Source organism: Coregonus clupeaformis, unplaced genomic scaffold (genome assembly GCF_020615455.1).
Source record: "Coregonus clupeaformis isolate EN_2021a unplaced genomic scaffold, ASM2061545v1 scaf0348, whole genome shotgun sequence".
NCBI lineage: Eukaryota > Metazoa > Chordata > Actinopteri > Salmoniformes > Salmonidae > Coregonus > Coregonus clupeaformis.
In genome coordinates, this window is record NW_025533803.1 from 200,791 (window position 1) to 217,004 (window position 16,214).

At 43.3% G+C, this 16,214-nt stretch overlaps 2 protein-coding genes across 3 annotated transcripts; one reads left to right on the top strand and one right to left on the bottom strand.

Annotated features, from left to right (window-relative positions):
• Window positions 1-1,767: 1,767 nt before the first annotated feature.
• Window positions 1,768-8,352, top strand: LOC123484521 (protein Hikeshi-like). The gene is made up of 5 exons (XM_045214987.1): window positions 1,768-1,950; window positions 2,816-3,053; window positions 4,847-4,998; window positions 7,721-7,839; window positions 8,102-8,352. The coding sequence occupies exons 1-5, from the start codon at window positions 1,921-1,923 to the stop codon at window positions 8,154-8,156; spliced, it is 594 nt and encodes a 197-aa protein (XP_045070922.1). The 5' UTR covers window positions 1,768-1,920; the 3' UTR covers window positions 8,157-8,352.
• Window positions 8,353-8,569: 217 nt separating this feature from the next.
• Window positions 8,570-14,535, bottom strand: LOC121536048 (polycomb protein eed). Of its 2 annotated transcripts, XM_041843344.2 has the most exons (11): window positions 14,359-14,526; window positions 13,608-13,760; window positions 13,143-13,235; window positions 12,808-12,999; window positions 12,521-12,602; window positions 12,231-12,322; window positions 11,952-12,085; window positions 11,616-11,721; window positions 11,343-11,501; window positions 11,026-11,099; window positions 8,570-9,127 (listed from the first exon to the last, which is right to left on the bottom strand). In XM_041843344.2, exons 1-11 carry the CDS (start codon window positions 14,473-14,475, stop codon window positions 9,001-9,003), a joined length of 1,329 nt encoding a protein of 442 aa, XP_041699278.1. In that variant the 5' UTR covers window positions 14,476-14,526; the 3' UTR covers window positions 8,570-9,000. The 2 variants fall into 2 exon arrangements, with proteins under 2 accessions (XP_041699278.1, XP_041699276.1); XM_041843342.2 differs by having other exon boundaries at window positions 11,343-11,721; window positions 14,359-14,535.
• Window positions 14,536-16,214: the final 1,679 nt, after the last annotated feature.

Below are 16,214 nucleotides of genomic sequence, written 5' to 3' on the forward strand. Positions count from 1 at the left end.
CAATATAATTTATATTAGATTATAGACATTTCTTGTTTCTGGTGCTTTATTTTTGTACATGTTTTTTCCTTCTTAAACAAACAGTGAGGGAAAAAAGTATTTGATCCCCTGCTGATTTTGTATGTTTGCCCACTGACAAAGACATGATCAGTCTATAATTTTTATGGTAGGTTTATTTGAACAGTGAGAGACAGAATAACAACAACAAAATCCAGAAAGACGCATGTCAAAAATTTATTTGCATTTTAATGAGGGAAATAAGTATTTGACCCCTCTGAAAAACATGACTTAGTACTTGGTGGCAAAACCCTTGTTGGCAATGACAGAGGTCAGACGTTTCTTGTACTTGGCCACCAGGTTTGCACACATCTCAGGAGGGATTTTGTCCCACTCCTCTTTGCAGATCTTCTCCAAGTCATTAAGGTTTCGAGCCTGACGTTTGGCAACTCGAACCTTCAGCTCCCTCCACAGATTTTCTATGGGATTAAGGTCTGGAGACTGGCTTGGCCACTCCAGGACCTTAATGTGCTTCTTCTTGAACCACTCCTTTGTTGCCTTGGCCGTGTGTTTTGGGTCATTGGCATGCTGGAATACCCATCCACAACCCATTTTCAATGCCCTGGCTGAGGGAAGGAGGTTCTCACCCACGATTTGATGGGACATGGCCCCGTCCATCGTCCCTTTGATGCGGTGAAGTTGTCCTGTCCCCTTAGCAGAAAAACACCCCCAAAGCATAATGTTTCCACCTCCATGTTTGACGGTGGGGATGGTGTTTTTGGGGTCATAGGCAGCATTCCTCCTCCTCCAAACACGGCGAGTTGAGTTGATGCCAAAGAGCTCCATTTTGGTCTCATCTGACCACAACACTTTCACCCAGTTCTCCTCTGAATCATTCAGATGTTCATTGGCAAACTTCAGACGGGCATGTATATGTGCTTTCTTGAGCAGGGGGACTTGCGGGCGCTGCAAGATTTCAGTCCTTCACGGCGTAGTGTGTTACCAATTGTTTTCTTGGTGACTATGGTCCCAGCTGCCTTGAAATCATTGACAAGATCCTCCCGTGTAGTTCTGGGCTGATTCCTCACCGTTCTCATGATCATTGCAACTCCACGAGGTGAGATCTTGCATGGAGCCCCAGGCCGAGGGAGATTGACAGTTATTTTGTGTTTCTTCCATTTGCGAATAATCGCACCAACTGTTGTCACCTTCTCACCAAGCTGCTTGGCGATGGTCTTGTAGCCCATTCCAGCCTTGTGTAGGTCTACAATCTTGTCCCTGACATCCTTGGAGAGCTCTTCGGTCTTGGCCATGGTGGAGAGTTTGGAATCTGATTGATTGCTTGTGGACAGGTGTCTTTTATACAGGTAACAAACTGAGATTAGGAGCACTCCCTTTAAGAATGTGCTCCTAATCTCAGCTCGTTACCTGTATAAAAGACACCTGGGAGCCAGAAATCTTTCTGATTGAGAGGGGGTCAAATACTTATTTCCCCTCATTAAAATGCAAATCAATTTACAACGTTTTTGACATGCGTTTTTCTGGATTTGTTGTTGTTGTTATTCTGTCTCTCACTGTTCAGATAAACCTACCAGTAAAATGATAGAGTGATCATTTCTTTGTCAGTGGGAAAACGTACAAAATCAGCAGGGGATCAAATACTTTTTTCCCTCGCTGTATTAGAACCACACACGCGTTCTATCACATTCTATCACTTTCTATCTGGGCGCTTTTATTTTGAAATGTCAATCAAACCGGAAGCTCTTGTAAACACGTGGTCAGAGCCAGACCATACAATAAACAAAACGTTTGAGTTAGCTAACTAATTTCTCGGGAGTTTTGTGGAATGGGCACAGCTGGTGCTATCGATTGAGTGTAAAACAGTCATCTTGACCCAAATATAAAGTAACCAAGGACATTACAATGTTTGGATGTTTGGTTGCTGGTAGATTGGTAAGTATGTAACTTGCTAACGGCAGCAAGCTAACTTGGGAGTGAAATGACAGCTAGCTACACATTTGATATGAAGGGACAATGTGTTATTGTATTCCTGCTGTTCACTGGTCATTTATACTCGTGGCTACATATACCCATTGATTGTTGAACACTATAGCTAGTTATAAATGCTTTATGATATGTGTTTAGCAGAGCCAAACAGATGTTGTGTACATCATGGCTCTGCAGTTTAGCTTGTATAACTTTTCTTACCCTTACTAGCTAGTATCATAACCGAAATTGTACTCCAATGTTTTTTTGTGTCATTATAAACAGGAAATGTATAGCTTTGAAGTATATTTCCTACTACCATGACAGGTCCATGGACATGCAAGCATGCATGGCTGTCTATGAATTGTCCCTATAGAGATACATCAAGATGTCCCTACCAGAGGAGGCCGGTGGGAGGAGCTATAAGGACAGGCTCATTGTGGTCCTCTGTAGCTCAGCTGGTAGAGCACGGCGCTTGTAACGCCAGGGTAGTGTGTTCGATCCCCGGAACCACCCATACACACAAAAAAAAATGTATGCACGCATGACTGTAAGTCGCTTTGGATAAAAGCGTCTGCTAAATGGCATATTATTATTGTAATGGCTGGAATGGAATAAATGGAAAGGTATCATACACATCAAAGATATGGAAACCATGTTCGACTCCTTTCCAGTTATTATGAGCCTGTCCTCCTGTAACTCCTCCCACCACCCTCCACTGGTCTCTACCTACCCCCCAATTCCTCAGTTTACAAAAAAAAAGTGGCAGGGTCGAACTGCTGAAATACAGAAACAAATTGTGCCTCATGTAGGAGTCAAAATTGTATTTTAGGTCCAGACCGACGCCCAGCAGGTTGCTGGTGACAAGTTCGTCTTCAACCTACCAGACTATGAGAATGTGAACCATGTAGTGGTGTTCATGCTGGGCACAGTGCCTTTCCCTGCGGGGATGGGTGGCGCCGTCTACTTCTCCTTCCCGGACCCCGTCAGTGGGCAGGTCTGGCAGCTCCTGGGTTTCATCACCAACGAAAAACCAAGTGCCATCTTTAAAATATCTCAATTAAAACCAGGTGAGTATCACCCAATCAAATGTAGCTAATAAAGTTCTTATTACATTAGCAGTTGTCACAAGGTGTTTTTTCAGTATACAGGTAAAAGTCAGTAAATTAGAATATTTTGAAAAACTTGATTTATTTCAGTAATTGCATTCAAAAGGTGTAACTTGTACATTATATTTATTCATTGCACACAGACTGATGCATTCAAATGTTTATTTCATTTAATTTTGATGATTTGAAGTGGCAACAAATGAAAATCCAAAATTCAGTGTGTCACAAAATTAGAATATTACTTAAGGCTAATACAAAAAAGGGATTTTTTTAGAAATGTTGGCCAACTGAAAAGTATGAAAATGAAAAATATGAGCATGTACAATACTCAATACTTGGTTGGAGCTCCTTTTGCCTCAATTACTGCATTAATGCGGCGTGGCATGGAGTCGATGAGTTTCTGGCACTGCTCAGGTGTTATGAGAGCCCAGGTTGCTCTGATAGTGGCCTTCAACTCTTCTGCGTTATTGGGTCTGGCATTCTGCATCTTCCTTTTCACAATACCCCACAGATTTTCTATGGGGCTAAGGTCAGGGGAGTTGGCTGGCCAATTTAGAACAGAAATACCATGGTCCGTAAACCAGGCACGGGTAGATTTTGCGCTGTGTGCAGGCGCCAAGTCCTGTTGGAACCTGAAATCTCCATCTCCATAGAGCAGGTCAGCAGCAGGAAGCATGAAGTGCTCTAAAACTTGCTGGTAGACGGCTGCGTTGACCCTGGATCTCAGGAAACAGAGTGGACCGACACCAGCAGATGACATGGCACCCCAAACCATCACTGATGGTGGAAACTTTACACTAGACTTCAGGCAACGTGGATCCTGTGCCTCTCCTGTCTTCCTCCAGACTCTGGGACCTCGATTTCCAAAGGAAATGCAAAATTTGCTTTCGTCAGAAAACATGACTTTAGACCACTCAGCAGCAGTCCAGCTCTTTTTTTCCTTAGCCCAGGTGAGACGCTTTTCGCGCTGTTTCTTGGTCAACAGTGGCTTGACACGAGGTATGCGGCAGTTGAAACCCATGTCTTTCAAGCGTCTCTTGGTGGTGGATCTTGAAGCCCTGACTCCAGCAGCTGTCCACTCCTTGTGAATCTCCCCACATTTTTGAATGGGTTTTTTTCACAATCTTGACTAGGGCGCGGTGATCCCTATCGCTTGTACACTTTTTTTTTGACCACAGTTTTTCCTTCCCTTTGCCTCTCTATTAATGTGTTTGGACACAGAGCTCTGAGAACAGCCAGCCTCTTCTGCAATAACCTTTTGTGTCTTTCCCTCCTTGTGCAATGTGTCGATGGTCGCCTTTTGGACAGCTGTCAAATCTGAAGTCTTCCCCATGTTTGTGTAGGCTTCAGAACTGGACTGAGAGACCATTTAAAGCCCTTTGCAGGTGTTTTGAGTTAATCAGCTGATTAGTTTGTGGCACCAGGTGTCTTCAAAATGTAACCCTTACACAATATTCTAATTTTGTGACACACGGAATTTTGGATTTTCATTTGTTGCCACTTCAAATCATCAAAATTAAATGAAATAAACATTTGAATGCATCAGTCTGTGTGCAATGAATAAATATAATGTACAAGTTACACCTTTTGAATGCAATTACTGAAATAAATCAAGTTTTTCAAAATATTCTAATTTACTGACTTTTACCTGTATGTGTGTTACACAGTGATGTAGTGGTAAAAAACTAGGTGGGTAAACTGATTGCCAGTCGCGGTGAAAATGAAATGGTGTTGTTTCTGCTGTCTTCCTATAGGTGAGGGTGGAGCGCATCCATTTGGAATGATGGCAGTACCTCAGCTTGCCTCCATGGCCCAAGTCGGTGTATCTATTGAGCCTTTGGAGCAGCTGGTCCAACAGACGCCTGTATCAGGTGCCACTGTGTCCGCTGTTGACTCTTTCATGCAGGTTAGTTAGAAGAATATTATGGGTGGTTTGCAGTGTACATAATCAGTGAAAGTAATCTTCCTTTGATATGTATACGAGTCAATACTCAAGCTGCTTGCTTTGATTGCTGTGTCCTAGCAACACGGGTGTATTTACAGTGCCTATAGAAAGTCTACACCCCCTTGAACTTTTTTCACATTGCTGTTACAAAGTGGGATTGAAATAGATTTCAATATTTATTTTGGTCATTGATCTACAGAAAATACTATGTCAAAGTGAAAATAAAATACTACACATAAAAAATTAAAACTATAGCCGTTACATAAGTATTCACCCCTTTGTTTAGGCAAGCCTATATTAGTCCAGAAGTAAAATTTGGCTTAACAAATCACAAGTTATATAGACTCACTCGGTTGACATTATTTTTTAAATGACTACCCCTTCCTCTGTCCCCCATACATACATACAGTGGGGAGAACAAGTATTTGATACACTGCCGATTTTGCAGGTTTTCCTACTTACAAAGCATGTAGAGGTCTTTAATTTTTATCATAGGTACACTTCAACTGTGAGAGACGGAATCTAAAATAAAAATCCAGAAAATCACATTGTATGATTTTTAAGTAATTAATTTGCATTTTATTGCATGACAAGTATTTGATACATCAGAAAAGCAGAACTTATATTTGGTACAGAAACCTTTGTTTGCAATTACAGAGATCATACGTTTCCTGTAGGTCTTGACCAGGTTTGCACACACTGCAGCAGGGATTTTGGCCCACTCCTCCATACAGACCTTCTCCAGATCCTTCAGGTTTCGGGGCTGTCGCTGGGCAATACGGACTTTCAGCTCCCTCCAAAGATTTTCTATTGGGTTCAGGTCTGGAGACTGGCTAGGCCACTCCAGGACCTTGAGATGCTTCTTACGTAGCCACTCCTTAGTTGCCCTGGCTTTGTGTTTCGGGTCGTTGTCATGCTGGAAGACCCAGCCACGACCCATCTTCAATGCTCTTACTGAGGGAAGGAGGTTGTTGGCCAAGATCTCGCGATACATGGCCCCATCCATCCTCCCCTCAATACGGTGCAGTCGTCCTGTCCCCTTTGCAGAAAAGCATCCCCAAAGAATGATGTTTCCACCTCCATGCTTCACGGTTGGGATGGTGTTCTTGGGGTTGTACTCATCCTTCTTCTTCCTCCAAACACGGCGAGTGGAGTTTAGAACAAAAGCTCTATTTTTGTCTCATCAGACCACATGACCTTCTCCCATTCCTCCTCTGGATCATCCAGATGGTCATTGGCAAACTTCAGATGGGCCTGGACATGCGATGGCTTGAGCAGGGGGACCTTGCGTGCGCTGCAGGATTTTTATCCATGACGGCGTAGTGTGTTACTAATGGTTTTCTTTGAAACTGTGGTCCCAGCTCTCTTCAGGTCATTGACCAGGTCCTGCCGTGTAGTTCTGGGCTGATCCCTCACCTTCCTCATGATCATTGATGCCCCACGAGGTGAGATCTTGCATGGAGCCCCAGACCGAGGGTGATTGACCGTCATCTTGAACTTCTTCCATTTTCTAATAATTGCGCCAACAGTTGTTGCCTTCTCACCAAGCTGTTTGCCTATTGTCCTGTAGCCCATCCCAGCCTTGTGCAGGTCTACAATTTTTTTCCTGATGTCCTTACACAGCTCTCTGGTCTTGGCCATTGTGGAGAGGTTGGAGTCTGTTTGATTGAGTGTGTGGACAGGTGTCTTTTATACAGGTAATGAGTTCAAACAGGTGCAGTTAATACAGGTAATGAGTGGAGAACAGGAGGGCTTCTTAAAGAAAAACTAACAGGTCTGTGAGAGCCGGAATTCTTATTGGTTGGTAGGTGATCAAATACTTATGTCATGCAATAAAATGCAAATTATTTTCTTAAAAATCATACAATGTGATTTTCTGGATTTTTGTTTTAGATTGCGTCTCTCACAGTTGAAGTGTACCTATGATAAAAATTACAGACCTCTACATGCTTTGTAAGTAGGAAAACCTGCAAAATCGGCAGTGTATCAAATACTTGTTCTTCCCACTGTATGTAAGGTCCCTCAGTCAAGTATTGAATTTCAAGCACAGATTCAACTACAAAGATCAAGGAGCTTTTCGAAAGCCTCAAAGGGCAGTGATTGGTTGATGGTAACAATAACAAATCAGACTATCTTTAAGCCTGGTCAAGTTAATAAATATGCTGTGGATGATGTATTAAACCACCCAGACACAAAGATACAGTCAAAGGTGTTTCTAACATGCATTGACTCAAGAGGGTGAATTCTTATCAAATTAAGGTATATTGGAGTCTGTTTTATTCATCTTTTAAAAATGTTACATTTTAATCCCACTTTGTAACACATTAAAATGTAGACTTTCTAAAGCGTTGTGTTCAATCGTATTAGGTTGCACAAAAACAGTCCATGGGCAGCCAGGAGTTAAATACAATTCCATTTCAACTTACTGTGCCGGTGGGCAGAACAGTTGGCCAGTATGACTGGGGGAAGTTGAGATAATATCTAAAGGATCGTATTAAGAGACTTTTCAAACGTGGGTCTGTTGTAGAGCCACTTCCTCTCTGCTTACCTCGTGTCAATAAAAGTCCCCCACAAGTTATTCCTTTTTTGTCCACTTATGGCGAACGTGCAGGACTTTTATTTTGACATTGCTAAGAGCACCTACACGCTCAGCTGACACTGAAACTCAACTCTCTCTCCTCAGTTCACTCAGAAGATGCTGGACAGTTTGTATAATTTCTCCTCGTCATTTGCTGTTTCCCAGTCGCAGATGACTCCAAACCCCTCAGAAATGTTCATCCCTGCCAGTTCCATCCTCAAATGGTAAAATGATTCCCTGTTGGTCCTATTCAAAGTCAGACCATTTAAACACCTGCTTGAATTAACCCAATTAATTATTTTAAAATTTGCCTGACCCACGTTTGTGGAACCTGTGGTTATTGGGCTGGCTACAAGAAGGAAACTAACATTTTGCGGAGGAACTGCTCAAATCACTCAGTTAAGCATGGACACTGCAAAAGATCTGAACATGCTTCCTATATCAAAAGCATAAAGTCATGTGCTCCTTTGGTCTCTTTCTCCCCAGGTATGAGAACTTCCAGAGGCGCATGGCTCAAAACCCTAATTTCTGGAAGACATGAGTTGTCTCGATGATACCACAGTATTAAAAACAATGATAAATGGGCATGGACAGAGAACCAAAGACTTCATTTTCTGCTCCATAATGTCCAGGAATGGTCCTCCACAGAAGATGAAGAGGTCTTGTTTTATAGCTACAATTACTTGTAGGTCTTTTGTCAAATAAATAATATTAATTAAAACATTTCCTAAAATGTTCTTTGCGCCACTAGTTTATTCTATACATATTTAGCATGCCTATACAAGCGGATCCTAGTTGCTTCATTTATTTTCTAGTGGATGAGATGCATTGTTGGGGCAGCCTAACTGTCTCTACTCCTGTTCTCCGCATTCAGGTGGTCTGGGCTTGTATTTATTTAGTTAGCAGGCTTTCCCAGCTTCTTTTCAAGCTTCAGTACCTCACAATGAGACCAGAAACATTTAGAAAAATAGCTTTTATTAAAGCCCATTTAAAAGTGAAAAGTAAGCAAAGGGGAAGCAAATAGCAAGGGGGAGAAAGCTTGAAGGGCTCCAGGGTTGCAGTCTGATTCTCCCCAAATTGTGCCCCTTTCCACTCCCCCCTCATGGGTTTAATAAGGATGGGCTGGTGTAAGTGTAATCCGGAGAAGGGTAGGGAAACAAAACAAAGATAATTGGTGCGTTCCAGATACACATTTTTCTGCGTAGACTGTAGCACCGTTGTGTCATGTTGGGAGTGGTTCCTGAGATGTTAAACCCCTCCTCCATTGGACAGATCTGATGCAGACTATACACAGAAAATGTGTACCTGGAAAATGTCTCCGGTTCCTGACAGCAAAGTGACTGGTCCGTCAGATAAGAGTCGGCTGCTCATTGTCAACGTCATCTTCATCTCAGGCGGTCCCAGCGCCAGATAGAGGCGTCGTCGCAGACTGCGATCAGGATACTGCTGTCACGGCTGAAGCTGGTCTGTCTGATGGCAGAGGTGCATCTTGGGAGGGTGAGGATGGTGCATCTAAACCAGAGATCCAGGTTAGAATGTATTTGGTGAAACAACAGAAACAGACAGTCTCAGATTTTTTTTTAGAACTAAACCAAGATAGACCCCCGCCGTCGTTTCAAATGGGAACAAATTAGTCAGTGGGCAAAACAAGCAAGGAGGTTGGCAGAGCCAAGCACGAGCTTGCGAGATCCTATTGGCGCGCTGTAGCACACATTTGCATATTTGTTAGGGAACGCCTACTCTGAAATGCGCAATAACTCAATTCGCCTTTGCACTCCTAAACAATTCATTTTTAGAAAACTTTAGCAAAGGGTACAGTCTAAAAAACGTAGTCCACTCTGTTCATAACAGATTGTAGCTTTGGGAACAGAAAACTGTATTGAGATCAAATGTTGAGAAAATGAGAAATGTGCAGAATGTCAGCCAAAATCCATGTTGTTCCAGCTTCTCCCACTGCCGGACACTTGGCTTCCTCTCACTACCATATTTGGTAGTGAGTGGAAACGCCAAGCGGATGCTTCACATTTATACATCCGGTGAAATATCTGTCATTGTTCTGTGGTTTTTCTGTCACCGTCCTGGAACATTACACATAACAAGGAGAGGAGCACTCTCTACTGGCCTTCTAACATCACTTCTTCTCTCAGGCAGTCTAGCATCTAGGTATGGACCACTGCTAAGGTGAGGTGTCTTGGTGGGAGGTTGACTTAACTTTGCAGGTCCTCTACCTTCACGTCCCACACATACAGGGAGTAGTGAAATACATGTAGTTCAACTAGTCATTTAATTACATTTTGCTGTGCTTGGTGTTAGTTGAACTAACTTCAATTATTGGTGTTTTCAGTAGTTAACTTTTTAATAAAAAAAATTTGCCAAAATAAATTATGGGTAAAGTAGGCAATTTCATTTCTTTTTCAGCATCAGACCTGTCTAATTCTCATTTGAAACATTTTTGTGTGTTTAAACCTCTTAGATGTTAAGTCCCATGTATGGGGGACTGAGCAGTTCTGGACCGGTTCTGACTGACATTTTGGAGTAAAAAGCGCTCTGAATGCCATAGGGTCCTGTGCCTTATAGTGCCAGAAAGCCCCATCTGTCTGCTCACCATTTCCACTCTCTCAGCGGAGCTGACTTGAAGTGTCACGTTTCAGACCCCACATTTACATAGGGAGTGACGTGTCACATTCTCTGGCCTATCCAGACAAAGAATCGATTTCCTCTGATCAAGTGAGCCCAGCCTGGGAAACGGCATATGAACGGTGACAGTCTGAGTCCAGTCGTTGTGGTTTCATCTCGCTGTGATATTCTCAGCCGGACATAGAGCTTTCAAAATGGAAAAAATACTAAATAATTTCATTGAATTGAAAGACCACTTTCTCTTGGTCACAGACTGAAGTTGTAACGAGTCTGCACACGTTTCAATGGTGTCTCCGCGCTGCTCAGTGGACGTTTAGGAGAAAGTTCTGTTTTTCATATTTGTACTATGTACTTGAGCTTGTGTCCTAAAAAGAGTACACCTCAGCAATTTATAACAACATTTACCAGAAAGGTGAGTTCCAGACCTTTCTAAAACTATACAACATTACCGGTTATTGTTTATGGCCATCATGAAAAATAATTACATTTGGGTATGTCTATTTAGGCGGAAATCAAAATGTTGCCCTTTCATAAGGCTAAATTACACATTATGTTAACATCTGACTCCAAAGTGATCTGTTCATGCAATTACTAGTCTGACATTTCAGATGTAGTTTGGATGTAGTGAACTACTTTTTCAAAGTAACTTTAGTTTAGTAAACAATGTTTCTTAAGAGTAGCTTTACTTCTTCCAGTCTGAATCGGTTGGTAGCTTGGTAAACTGTGTTTTCAGAGTATCTTCCCCAACATACAGTTTCCCTACTGATGCTTACTTTGCTTTGTGAGGGTCTTCTACCTCCAGGTCCCACACATACAGTTTCCCCACTTGGTTTCCCAGAGCCAACATCTGTAGGACAAGACATGTATTATTTCAATAGTCAAACAATACTTATTGAGCTTCAGACAACTTTCTATGTGGAGAGACAATACTATACTTTATATTTTTTTATGTAAAACAACAGCCTTGCATCTATTTTTTATAGAGTTCCAACACCAAACCACTGTTTGCTTCCAATACTGGGAAGAACAGTAGCAGATAAGGGATTCTTCACATCCGACAGACACAACGAAAGGAGAATATCATCTTTACCTTCTGCCAGAAGTCCATGGAGAAACGCATGTACCAGATGTCACACTGGCTATAGTCGAAGCGACCCAGGATTGTCACGTTGGACTCATTTGGTTTGATGAGGTCAATGTCGTCCTCCATCTTCCCTGGTTTCCAACACACGATGGCGTTCTCACACGACTGGTCAGGACAGGAACAAAGGAGTAGGGGTTGAGGCTCACAACGGGATCCACAACCTAATAACAGGATGTAACGTATCTGTGTTTGAACAAGAAGCTTCTCACACAGTCTTACCTTGGATAAAATCAGATCTCCCAGCCAGCGTACACAGTCCACATAGTTCCTGTGGATGTCTCTGGTAGAGAAGTCTGGGAAGTGGATCTTCTGAGAGACCCATGGCCTGTAAGAAGAAGACCGAATCATCGGTTAAAGGAGCAAACATTTTTACTTTGAAAACCTCAACAAAGTGAGACTCTGACTATAGCCTGGCAACACTGTACGATGTTCCTTTTATGCATTTTGTCCAGCCCTATTATTTGAATGCGCTTTGTTGTGGGTAAAAGTCTGCTGAATAACTGAAATATACATGGGAATACACGTACGTTTGTTGCCCACAATCAATATTTTCACCTGTTTGTCTTAGAGGGGTTGTATTCATAGGATCCGTTAATGGCTTTCTGCATCCTCTCCGAGTTGATCCGCCAGAGCTTCAGAGAGTGATCCATTCCACACGACATGATCTTCTCACCTAGCAGGTCAAAGTCCTGGCGCAGACAGACTTTGATTATTAAATCAGAAATCTCATTTATTTGACATGTATTGACATTTTCAATGATAACATACACATAGAAATCCCTGACTTCTATTGATCAAGAAAGCTAGTAAGAGATGGTAGTGTGGTGTACTCACTGCGCTGAGGACTTCATCTCTATGGCCTTCTACACCTCCAAAGATGGCCACTAGTGTGTCTGTTTGGATGTTCCAAAGACGAAGGGCGTGGTCTAAAAACACACAAACACAAAGCTGATGAGATATTCACACCGACAGTTGATTTTCTGTTAAGTCATTCTGTTAATGGTGTAAATACACACAGACTATAATCCTTCCTAAATGTAAATCGTTAAGTTCTCAAAAGGTTAAGTCAGTTGAGGAAATATTATCTTCTGTAAAGTCACAGCTATGGTGAGTAGTTGTTCTACCTTTGCTGACAGATAGGAGGAGGTTGGGGTCTCTGGGGTGAAACTTGAGCTCGTTGATGGCGTTCCCGTGACCCACATAGTGCTGCATTGAAAAACAACAAAATATTCAGATGTGGCACAACTAACCCCTCCCCCCTTCTGCACCAATTTAAATTCCATCCCTAAAACTACTTAGAGATTCACCCACCTTGATACACTGCATGGTGATGTGGTTGATCTACTTAGAGATTCACCCACCTTGATACACTGCATGGTGATGTGGTTGATCTACTTAGAGATTCACCCACCTTGATACACTGCATGGTGATGTGGTTGATCACCCGAATGATGCCACGTGACCCGGCCACGGCCAGGAGCGGATGGCTTGTACTGGTGTCAAAGGTCCAGGCGCAGGTGTAGAAGTTCTCATCTGCATCGGCATCCACGTAAGACTGCAGGAGTCGGATCTCTCCTTGGGAATGGCACTCATACAGTGTTACCTGGTAAATGAAGGACATCACATAGTCAGCAGTGACAAGTGGCACATGGGTTTAAGAATTAGACCCCTCATTTCTGTATTTTACGCCACCTGCGTTGGTTATTACACTTTCAACATGGTGTATGTGATGCCAAAGATACTTACTCTGTTGCTCCCCACAGTAGCAAACACAAGCGGGTCCCCTTCTTTACTGTGCCAGTTGAACTGGACCCCAAACAATGGCTGGCCATGATCCTCCTGTGTAAAGAACCAGTTAATTATGTGTTGAGTTGAGCTCATGGTCAAGGTGATGAGGTATCCCTGCCTGCGACTTCAAAATCAGTGTGAACCTCGGCCCAAGGGGGAATTTCCTCTTGGTCAAGACATTGGTTTGTCCTGTGGGAGACCTGGGTTCAGAGCCCACCCGTAACATTAGCACACCTTCATTCAGCTGTTTACAACTCACACAGTATCATATGCACAGCACAGTTCACACATACTTATAACAGGCATGCCAAGTCCAAGGCTGAGATTACGACATTTCTGGAATCAAAAGTAGGCGCAGTTGACAAGATGTGACATGTCTGCAGTTGGAATTTATTGGTAATATTCTTGATAACATGGGCTCACCCTGAGGCTGTTGACGCACTTGAAGGAATATTTGCACTTCTTTGATTTCCACTTGCCCTTGCCCCAGCTCTTCCTGCCTGGAGCGTTGGCTGTGTTGGTGGGTGTGTCTGGGCGCTCCACATTGGTCCCGCTCTCAACGCTGACAGCATCATCCTACAAACACAAATGATAGCAACATGTGATGGGCTAGGTTGTGGTTGATGCGTTTGCAACCTGCAATGATGTTCTGCACCCCCTGTTCGTTACACTGGTGTCAGATGTGGGCTGGCCTACCATGAGGCCATCTAAGGCATACCTGGGTGTGAGGGGCTTGAGATAGACTAGAAAAACTAAACTGACAACTGGCTAATGATTATCTACTTGGGCAATCCCAGAAGGGTCCAAAACTTGATAGCTAACGCTACCTAGAGAGCATAACTAGCCAACTAGCTAGCTTAGGTGGAGGCCCTTTGCAGTGTTGTCTCGCATCCCTTGCTCGTTGAGTGAGGCTTTTCTTATTTCCTGTTCTGGAATGTTTGAAAGGGAAATAACCACAACTAACGTTAGCAAGGTAGCTAAAAACAACAACTAGGCCTAGTTGAAATATAGGGAAAGGCCCAGCTATCATCACGAACTCCAAAATCAACTACCAGACGCTAGCTAGTTAGCCGAACTTTTCATAGCTAGCTAACGTTAGCTACTTAGCTAACGTTAGTTAACCATTTTTCATGTTGGCGCCGATACAAACAGAACAAACCCACATCGAACTTACATTCTCATCTGCAGAGAGGTCGGGATTACTGTTTTCATCACTGCTCAGCTTCTGCTTTTTTGTCGGCATCTCCTTTCCCGCTTCGGTAGGGGTATCAGACATGTTCTCCCTCCTCATCCTCCGTTCTTCTCAGATTCAATCATAGCGCGACAGCGAGAACAACTTCCGGGTCTATTATTTCCTTTGGTCTTCACAATAAAAGTCCCACACGTACCGGTAATAGTCTAGTCTAGCCAGAGACGGAAAAGGCAGTTTTTTCTGGTTCAATAAAAGTCAATGAACTAAGTAGACCAGACCCAGCTGCTATTGCATTGGTGTCTATGGGAGACACCCCGTTAAGTAGACTGGAACACAGTGACTGGAATACAGTGACCATACATACATACATATCCCAACCAGATGCCATGGATTACAGGCAACATCTGCACTGAGCTAAAGGCTAGAGCTGCTGCTTTCAAGGAGAAGGACACTAATCCGGACACTTATAAGAAATCCCGCAACGCCCTCCGACAAACCATCAAACAGGCAAAGCGTCAATACAGGACTAAGATCGAATACTACACCGGCTCTGACGCTCGTCGGATGTGGCAGGGCTTGCAAACGATCATGGATTACAAAGAGAAAACCAGCTGAGAGCTGCCCAGTGACGCAAACCTACCGGACGAGCTAAATGCCTTCAATGCTCGCTTCGAGGCAAACAACACTGAACCATGCGTGAGAGCACCAGCTATTCCGGACGACTGTATGATCACGCTCTCCGTATCCGAAGTGAGTAAACCTGTAGCCTTTTCCTGCAGTCAAATGACCTAGTCATGGGTGGAATGTTATTCATATTTTTCATAATTTCATAATTAATAAACATTATTTCAAAAACCTGCCGAAAATCTGGTGTTTCTATGTCAAACGGTTTTGTTATATTTCAGTCTTCTGTGATGTATATAAAGCATAATATTGGGATGCAAATTCAAAATTGAATACATTTCAACTGTATATATGACAGGTGTCTTCTTTTTTTAAGGCTATAACCATGTGTGTGAGGTGTATACTTTTGTTTCAAAGTAGATTTGTTTAAGACTACCAAGACACACTCTGTGTGACCCTGATTTAGCCCACTGCAGTAAAAGGTTAAACAGGTTAACATTCACAAGGCCGCAGGGCCAGACGGATTACCAGGACGCATACTCAGCTGGCAAGTGTCTTCACTGACATTTTCAACCTCTCTCTGACCCAGTTTGTAATACCTACACGTTTCAAGCAAACCACCATAGTCCCTGTGCCTAAGAATGCCAAGGCACTACCTACCGCCCTGTAGCACTCACATCTGTAGCCCTGAAATGCTTTGAAAGGCTGGTCATGGCTCACATCAACACCATCATCCCAGAAACCCTGGACCCACTCCAACTCGCATACCGCCCCAACAGATCCACAGACGACGCAATCTCTATTGCACTCCACACTGCCCTTTCCCACCTGGACAAAAGGAACACCTACGTGATAATGCTGTTTATTGATTACAGCTAAGCGTTCAACACCATAGTGCCCTCCAAACTCATTACTAAGGACCCTGGAACTGAACACCTCCCTCTGCAACTGGATGCTGGACTTCATGACGGGCCACCCCCAGGATGTGAGGGTAGGTAACAACACATCCGCCACACTGACCCTCAACACGGGGGCCCCTCAGGGGTGCGTGCTCAGTCCCCTCCTGTACTCCTTGTTCACCCACGACTGCGTGGCAGCGCACAACTCCAACGCCATAATTAAGTTTGCCGACAACACAACGGTGGTAGGCCTGATCACTGACGATGATGAGACAGCCTATAGGGAGGAAGTCAGAGACCTGGCAGTGTGGTTCC

Excerpts from the sequence above, each read along its gene's own strand:
- LOC123484521 (XM_045214987.1), top strand. The coding sequence starts at position 1,921 with ATGTTTGGATGTTTGGTTGCTGGTAGATTG. Across the intron at positions 3,054-4,846 it reads AATATCTCAATTAAAACCAG|GTGAGGGTGGAGCGCATCCA; the intron begins GTGAGTATCACC and ends GTCTTCCTATAG. Across the intron at positions 4,999-7,720 it reads CTGTTGACTCTTTCATGCAG|TTCACTCAGAAGATGCTGGA; the intron begins GTTAGTTAGAAG and ends CTCTCTCCTCAG.
- LOC121536048 (XM_041843342.2), bottom strand. The coding sequence starts at position 14,475 with ATGAGGAGGGAGAACATGTCTGATACCCCTACCGAAGCGGGAAAGGAG. Across the intron at positions 11,722-11,951 it reads AACCCCTCTAAGACAAACAG|GCCATGGGTCTCTCAGAAGA; the intron begins GTGAAAATATTG and ends TTCTTCTTACAG. Across the intron at positions 9,128-11,025 it reads GAAGACCCTCACAAAGCAAA|ATGCACCATCCTCACCCTCC; the intron begins GTAAGCATCAGT and ends TCTCTGGTTTAG.